This window comes from Poecile atricapillus, chromosome 8, assembly GCF_030490865.1.
Source record: "Poecile atricapillus isolate bPoeAtr1 chromosome 8, bPoeAtr1.hap1, whole genome shotgun sequence".
Lineage (NCBI taxonomy): Eukaryota > Metazoa > Chordata > Aves > Passeriformes > Paridae > Poecile > Poecile atricapillus.
In genome coordinates, this window is record NC_081256.1 from 6332885 (window position 1) to 6341314 (window position 8430).

At 52.0% G+C, this 8430-nt stretch overlaps 1 protein-coding gene across 1 annotated transcript; it reads left to right on the forward strand.

Annotated features, from left to right (window-relative positions):
* Window positions 1-1283: 1283 nt before the first annotated feature.
* SRPRB (SRP receptor subunit beta) lies at window positions 1284-7888 on the forward strand. Its single transcript, XM_058843448.1, has 7 exons — window positions 1284-1443; window positions 1529-1623; window positions 2479-2556; window positions 3674-3756; window positions 4288-4424; window positions 5257-5311; window positions 6064-7888. The coding sequence occupies exons 1-7, from the start codon at window positions 1338-1340 to the stop codon at window positions 6278-6280; spliced, it is 771 nt and encodes a 256-aa protein (XP_058699431.1). The 5' UTR covers window positions 1284-1337; the 3' UTR covers window positions 6281-7888.
* Window positions 7889-8430: the final 542 nt, after the last annotated feature.

Genomic DNA, 8430 nt, shown 5'->3' on the forward strand with positions numbered 1-8430 from the left:
TGAAAATCCCCCTGGATGGCAGAAATGCAGAGTGTGACAGGAAAGGATGAAATGTAAATCCTCAATTTATGTAGGATGAATACACTGGGAGTTTTTTAAACCCAATATTCAAAACTAGCAAAGAAAGAATTGCTGCCTCTAACAGGCTGTTTCTACAACTCAGTATGGCTACAGTTAGAAAACTTTCCCCCCAGAAAGCTGCACCATCTGTATTTCATGTCAGGTGTAAGCCCTTGTCCCATAAGTAGAAGGCATGGATAAAAGGAACCTCACTGGAGGATCACTCAAGGTGGAAAGGACCAATCTTCTCCTCAAGGAAAGGGATCAACCAGGGTGCTCAGGGCTTGACCTCAAATGATGACAACTCCACAACCTCCCTGAGGCTGTCCTGCCCCTGGCAGCCCCCAAAGGAGAACATTTCTCTCATATCCACTCAGAACTTGTGTAGTTTCGATATGTTCCTGTTACTCCTCACCCTGCACCACTGTGGGAAGCCTGGCTCTGCTTCCTGATGCCTGGTACAAAGAGCCATATCTTCCTGGGACAAAACAGCCCCATGGAATGCTCAGGGTGTGGGGCAGAGTGGCTGGAAAGCTGGGGAAGGCCATAGAGGTGTTGGTGACAGTGGCTGGACACGAGCCCAGGTGTGCCCAGGTGGGCAGGAGGCCAGTGGCCCCTGGGCTGTCCCAGCCATGGTGTGTCCAGCAGGCCCAGGGCAGTGACTGTCCCTCTGTGCTGGCACCTGTGAGGCACCTCCAGTCCTGGGGACAGTTCTGGGCCCATCAGTTCAGGAGATTGAGGGGCTGGAGCGTGTCCAGCTGGGGAAGGGGCTGGAGCAGCAGGAGAAGCTGAGGGAGCTGGGAAAGGGGCTCAGCGTGGAGAAAAGGAGGCTCAGGGGAACCTTCTGGCTCTGCACAACTCCTGACAGGAGGGGACAGCAGGGATAGGGGTCAGGCTCTGGTCCCAGGGACCAGGAACAGGACAAAGGGAAAGGGCCTCAAGCTGTGCGGGGCAGGGTTCAGATTGGACAGGTTGGAAATTTTTGGGAAAATTTCTTTCCAGAATAAGCTGTCCAGCCCTGGCCCATCTGCCTGGGACTTTAAAGCCCTGTGTGTATGGAAGTCCGGGACATGGCTTAGTGGTGGCCTTGACAGCGCTGGGGTCAGAGAGCTTTTCCAGCCTAAACCATTCCATGTTTCTCCAGGCTCCCCCAACGAGTCCCTGCCTCTCATCTGAGAACTACATCAACTACATCTCCCATGAGCCCCCGCGCCCCGCCCTTCCCGGCGTGCCGCGCGGCCGGAAGCGGAAGTGCGGCGTGGCCACGTGTGCGGGCCATGGCGGGCGGGCTGGAGCCGCACCTGGAGGCGCTGCGGCGGGAGCTGCAGGGTCCCGCCGTGCTCTCCGTGCTCGTCGCGCTCATCGTCGTCGCCGTCACCTTCCGTGAGTTGCGTGCACCTTCTTTTCCCCCCGCTCCGCGGCCTGCTGGCTGCCAGCGCTCACCGTCGCCTTCTGTTCTCTCCCGCAGTGATCTGGCGGTTCGTGCAGGGCAGGCGGAGCAGCCGCAAGGCCGTGCTGCTGCTGGGGCTCTGCGATGCGGGGAAGACGCTGCTTTTCGCACGGGTGAGCGGGGAGCGGCGCGGGGGCCGCGTGTACGGAGGTGAAGGAGTTCCCTTTAGTTCGGTTTTTAATCTTTTAATGAAACTTGAAAGTTTGTGTCTGTAGGTGTAAGGAGGGATGGAGACCCATTTTCGTGTAGCACGGAATGTCAAAAGAAATTGCGTTTTGGTTTGAATTTGTCATAGTAAAAGGCTTGGGGATAGTTGACCTCACCGCAGTGTGCAGCTCCTCCCGAGGGGCAGCTCCAGTCTCTGCTCTCCGGGACCACCGACAGCACCCGAGCGAGCGCCTGGAGCTCTGCCAGGGGAGTTCAGGCTGGAAATCAGGGAAAGGTTCTTCCCCGGAGGGTGCTGGGGCGCTGCCCAGGATCCCCAGGGAATGTCACGGCCCCAGGGCTGCCAGAGCTCCGGGAGGGTTTGGACAGCGCTCTCAGGGATGCCCAGGGGGGGATTGTTGGGGTGATGATCCTGTTCCAGCCGTGGATATTCTGTTACTCTTTAGTCTGAAAATGAACAGCTATGCTGACCGTGTGTGGTCCCAGCTGGAAAACTGAAGGATTTGCAGGCACACTCCCTTCTTGTTTTAGTGGAGAATAACTACTAATTATTATTATTAATCATTGTTATTATTACCACAATATAAGTATATAGTTACTTTCCTAATGACCAATTTTTTAATTAATTGAGGAAAGTAACCCCAGCACTAGTTTCCTGCAGGAAACTCAGATCAGCTCTCGGATGCCCATTGCCCCTGTCAGCCCATTTCAGTTTCTGAGCAGATGAAAGGTGGTGCTGGTGCTGGTGGGAGGCTGAGGAGCCTCTGGGGCTGTTTGTTCTGAAGCTCTGCCTGTTCCCCCAGCTGCTGTCGGGGCGGTACCGCGACACCCAGACCTCCATCACCGACAGCTCTGCCGTCTACAGGGTCAGCCCAGACAAGGTGAGTGCACAGCCTCAGCTCTGCCTGCAGCCTTTGCCTCCTCCCTGTGCTAAACCTGTCAGGTTTTTCTGCTGCTCAGGCCCCAGTGTGGTCCGAGTGCAGCAGAGGGTTTTTCCAGGCTGAGAAAGCAGGGAAATACAGGGATGTGTTAGAGCCTGCTGGGCTCCACAGGTTCTTTTTTCTTTGCTTGTAAAAGAATGAAACTTTTCTGACTGGAAACCATACCTGTGGCTTGGAGCAGGAGGGAGATTTGGGAGTTTCACTGTTCTGTTGCATTGGTTTATTTCCTTGGCAATTTTCTCTCAAGAAAACCTGAAGTTAAAAGCTTTATCAGGTTTAAGCAGAGGCTCCAGCTGCACTTTATATGGTCTCAGGAAGGATTTTGTTATTTTTAGGTTTTGGGCTGCCACAAACCTGCTTATTTTCAGTTTTTGGCAGTTCTTTCATTTTGGAAATCTCTTTCTTTCACTGGATGCACACGTGGCAGGGAGAGCAGAATGCTGGGATTTCAATTGCTGGTGAATTGTGAAGTAGGGAGTGGTTTTGTGGCTTCACCTTCCCAGTCATTATTAACAACAGTGTTAATAAGGTTACAAACTTGGTAAAAGGACGTGCACGGTTTTTAATTTATTTTTTTTTCCCCAGTTTTGTGTTTCTCTAATTGAGCAGACAGATACTTGGAAAGGGGTGGAGGCTGCAAGGCAGATTGCTGCTTTTTGATCCCTTTTTTAATCATAACCAAGGTTTCCAATAAAACCCAAGAGCAGTGGGCAGGAAGGGGCTCCTGCAGCCTTATCTTGAGAGTGGTGACGTGGCCCTGCTCAGCCCTTTGTTCTCTCCCACGGCCTGGCTTTGGCTGTTTCCTTTCCTGGGAAGGGAATCCTTTGCAGCTTTCAGTTAAAAAAGGCTTGCAAAGGCATTTTTGTGTGATTCCCAGCAAGGTTTGGTGTATTTAGGGAGCCTTTTGGGGAGGTGTGTGTGAACAGGTGAGGCTGTAGGTTTCTATGCCGTGTCAGGGGCAGGTGGGGTTGTGCCTTCAGGATACAAATCCAGGGTCAGACTGGGTTTCCCCAGTCTGTGATCAGATGTTGTTAATTCCTTCTTGCCTTTGTTCCAGAGCACAAATGTGACCTTGATCGACCTTCCAGGCCATGAAAGTCTGAGGCTGCAGTTCTTGGAGAGGTTCAAGGCTGCAGCCAGGTAACGTGGAGGGGATCAGCAGGGGAGGAGGGGCAGGTGGTCCTTTGGAAAGGGATAAGCCAAATGATGGTGCTGGGAATACTGTGAGCTGGGCTGGTGGTGCCCCCAGCCCAAGAGCTCTGCTGTGGGGTGGTGCTGGTTAATTTTTGCTTTGCCTTCATAGAATATCCTGAGTGGGAAGGGACCCACAAGGATCATGGAGTCCAGCTCCTGACCCTGCACAGAACAATCCCAAAATCACACCATGAATTTCCTACTTGCCTGTGCTTGTAGTGCACCAGGAGGCAAAGCCACTGCAGCAGGGAGGTCTAGGGGGTGTGGGACATCCTGGGGCAGGCAGACAGAGGAAGAATTCCTGCTGCAGCTGGCCACAGTTTCAGCATGGTCGTGGTTTCAGCCAGCACATCCTGCAAACCTGTGCTTGGGCTGGGTGAGACCGGGTGTGGAAATCTCAGCCCAGGCTGGAATACTTGCAGGGGAGGGTGAGTGCAGAACTTCATCCCCAGCAGCTGTCCTTCCCTCTTGTCCCAGAGCCATCGTGTTTGTGGTGGACAGCGTGGCCTTCCAGCGGGAGGTGAAGGATGTGGCAGAATTCCTGTACCAGGTGCTGGTGGACAGCACCGTGCTCAGGAACGCGCCCGCGCTGCTCATCGCCTGCAACAAGCAAGGTACCCTGGCTGCCCTGGGGCTGGGCCTGGCCAGTCCTGCAGGCCAGGGCTTCGTGCCATGGCTGCTGAGATTGGGAGGTGGGATTTCAGCAAAAGGAGGGCTGGAATTTAGGTTCAAACTTTGACTACTCAGCAGGAGTGTTTGGAGGACAGCTTGGGAGATTTGCTCTTTGGGTGGGTGTAAGGCAGGTGGCTTTTGTGTGGCTTTCTGTTTCTGCTTGCTTTGTGCAGAGCTGTGTCTCCAGGCAGCAGGAAATAGGATCAGCTGGAGCATAATGAACTATCCCTACACACTCTGCAGCTTCAAAGTTAAAACAAGTTTTTCAGCTGCCAGGGTGCCATATTTTCTCAGTTTGGAGCAACGGGAACATGCAGCTGCAGGAAAAGAATCAATTTTTAGATCCCTACAAATTCTACAGTGAAAGTCTGGGTCCCTCTGTAGCAGTTGGATGTTTTGGGACTGTACCAGATCTGGTTTTTGTAGTTATTTCCTGCAGTAACTCAGGAGCTGCCTGGGGCCTTCACGGCTCTGTGTGTGACAGGTGGAAAGCACAGGACAGGAGGGAGTGCTGGTGCATCAAACCCATCATCTGAAGTACCTTCCTGCTCAGCAAGAAGAAATTAATTCCCTGCATTGTATCAGACTGTTGGGTTGTTCCCGTTCATGTCTGTGATCCCAAAGCTCCAGCATCCTTCATCCCATTGCAGGCACAGCTGTCCTTGTCCTGGTAACTCCAGTGACTGCACAGTGTGAGCTGGCCTTACTTTAGGGGGAGGAACCAGGTTCTGAACTCTGACAACCAAAGAGCTGATTTCCTTATTTTCTCTCCAGATGTCACAATGGCAAAATCAGCAAAACTCATCCAGCAACAGCTGGAGAAAGAGCTGTAAGTATGGAATGGGATCTCAATCCCTCTGAGCTTTTCCTCTTGTCCTTTCACTCTTACCTCAGTGCTCAGTGAGCTCCCTTGAGTCGTGTCTGAGTTCCCTGTGGAACTGGGAGCAGTCTGTTCTGTCTGGGGCAGTGCAGGGTTTACAGTTGGACTCCATGGTCTTAGAGGGCTTTTCCAAGTGAACGATTCCCTGGGTCTGTAATCCCTTTGGCCAGCAGACGGCAGCAGGGGTGTTTGTGCCGTGCCTCTTCCAGGCTGAATACCCAACCTGCTGGTTTTCAGCAGAGGAGCTGGTTGCCACATGTTCACATTCTCCAGGAAAATAAGGATTGCTTGTTCTGTTGGTGAGCATTTGCCAACTACCTGTGTGTAGGTGTTGGATTTTTAGGTAATTACTGTGCCCTGTTAGGCACCGTTATTCCAGTGTTTACTGTGGGGAAATTGGGATAAGGACATCATCATCATCATCTGACTTCTTCTGCCCTTTATTACAGAACCAAACCTGTTTGAGCACCTCTCCTTGAGTGCTCTCCTACTCCCTTGAACCTCTGCACTTGTGCCTTTTAATAGTGGCCAAAGGCCCTGGCTGAGCCTCACAGGGCAGTGCTGGGCCTTGTGTCCTTGGTGTAGCTGGCATGCTGCTGGCAGAGCTGGATCCCAAACATCTTGGGATCACATCTGAGCTGTGATGCAGGTGATATTCTCCTGGTCCTCAGTTCCTGACCCTTTCTCTTCTCTCCCTGCAGCAATACCCTGCGGGTGACGTGCTCTGCAGCCCCCACCAGCCTGGATGGCTCAGCCACAGGGGGCCCTGCCCAGCTGGGGAAGAAGGGCAAGGACTTTGATTTCTCCCAGCTGCCCATGAAGGTGGAGTTCGTGGAGTGCAGTGCTCGAGGCAGCAAGGGAGAGGAAGGAGAAGCTGACTTGGAGGGCCTTGAGAAGTGGCTGGTGAAAGTGGCCTGAACAGAGATGAACAGGGCTGGGGGGCTGAAGGGAAAAAGATGGTGTGGAGCACTCAAATCTCATCTTGATGTAAAAAGAAGGAACTTCAGCTGGAAGTCAGCACTGTGTTGTCTTCCTCTGCTGTTCGTGGGCTTGGGAGCGACGTGACAATTGCTGGTGTGATTCCCTCTGACTGTCCCTTCATGCTGCAATGTTTTTATTCTCTCCCCCCTTCCCTTGCCCTCCTCTGTGCTGCTGAACCTCTGAGCTTTTCTTTTTCCTTAATCTTTAGGCTTTTCAGTTGGTAGTTGCAAAGCAAATTAGGAAGGAATGTGCTGGCAGGTGAGGTTTAGAGACTGGAGTGTGCCTCTCATTTCTTCCTGCCATGGTTTAGACCCTTCCCTCTCAGAGCCACTGACCACCTTGTGGCTGGGGCTGTGGGGAGCACTACACAGGGTCCCTGTGTTGGGCAGGCATTGAGAGAGTATAAAATGCTGGTTTCCTCTTTGTGTCTGCCTTCCCACTGTTCCAAACTGGTGCAGCCCCATTTCTGTGGGGCTGGAGGAGTGTGAAATGCCCAAACCAGACTGCCTGCCCTGCCTTACTCCCTGGGCCCAGCTCTCTGCACACATCTGGTGATTTCCTCTCTTGATCAGCTCCTGTGAGGTTTTTTTTCAGCTGAGGGCTGTGTCCTGAAAGCTTCATTCTGCTTCTCCTTCCAGGCTCTCCTCCCACAGCCAGGAACAAACTAAGAGTGGCAGAGCCACAGGGGGTCATGGCATCAAACTGAGATGGGCAGAGTTTTAGATCCATACCTGCACCTGGGACCTGCTGTGCAGTCTCCTGCTGCCTCCTGCTCCAGTGGCTGCAGAAGGACTTGCTTTGTGTGTCATTACTCAGCACTTGTGGCAAAGTGAGGGGGAAAGTCAAGGAGCTGCCAGCACGTGGGTATTCCTCCTTCTGGCAGAGATGCTCGAGGAAGAGGGGAAACAAATGGAAGATTTTCCCAGTTTGTGTCTCACTGCACATTGCAGAGCCCTTGTGCAGTGACATTTTCCCTTTGTTTGTGGCTTCCCCTGGTGTTTTAGGGGTTGGCTGGCTTCTGGCAGACCATTTTTGTAGTTTGTAGCCCCCTCTCCCCTGTGGTTTGATGCTTCTTTCATAACTCATCTGTTGTGTTCTTTTGCTTCTCTGGGGCTTTTCCTGCCTCCTTGCACCATTGCCAAGTGTTGGGAAGAGCAGGGATAGCTTTCAGCAAAGCCCCATGCCTGTGATGAAGCTGGTCCTTGCATTTCCAGCCTCGAGAACATCCATACCAGAGGTGGGGAGGGTTATATTTACCAAACATGGCATATTCTGTTTCCTCCAAGCACAGTCCTGTTGGAACATGTTTAGCATGCTTTGAACTCCTTTAGTTGGAGGTCTTGGGCTGCCTGCTTCAAAACCATAACGCTGAAGTGATTTTGGGCAAAAAAATTGTTGTTTCTTTGGGTGATTGTTCATGCAAAGACACAGAGGCCAAGCACCAGCCTCAGCTTAAGGGGAGGAAAGTACCATGAGGCCATGGGGGGTTTTAAGTTATTATTTTAAAAAATATTTCGTAAGTAAATTCTTTTTTGCTTAAATGTTCTCAAGTCTTGCTTCAGTCTGTGTGTTTGCCGTGGCTCTTCCCAGCAGTGTCAGATCCACGTGGATGGGGCTCTGCTCCTGCTCAGCACAGCATTGGTGATCAACCTTCCTGCTCTGTGGCCAGGTGTTTGTTGTCAAAAAATATTGTAGTTGCTTTTATTTTTTTTTTTATTTTTTTTTTGTTTTTGTATTTACTCCTTGGCCTGACTAATCGAGAAATTGATAATCACATAGCAAAAAACCGCCCACAAATCATAATTGCAAGGTACTTTGGTGATGTGCACAGGAAAGCTCCAGCCAGCTGTGGTGGCTGTGGTGACAGAGCAGTGCTGCTCTGCCCTGGAGGTGGCTGTGGCACCCTGTGGCTTTGCTGGATGAAGATGAGGTGCCTCAGTTTTCCTGGGCTGGGGAGTGGCTGCACAGCCACGGCCGAGCTGGGGCTGTGCCCAGAGCCGCTCGTGCCGGAGCACAGAGCAGAACTCCAGGAGTTTTTTGGCCCTCACTCCATGATTTTTTAAATATTTGAATATTCAGGGCTATTT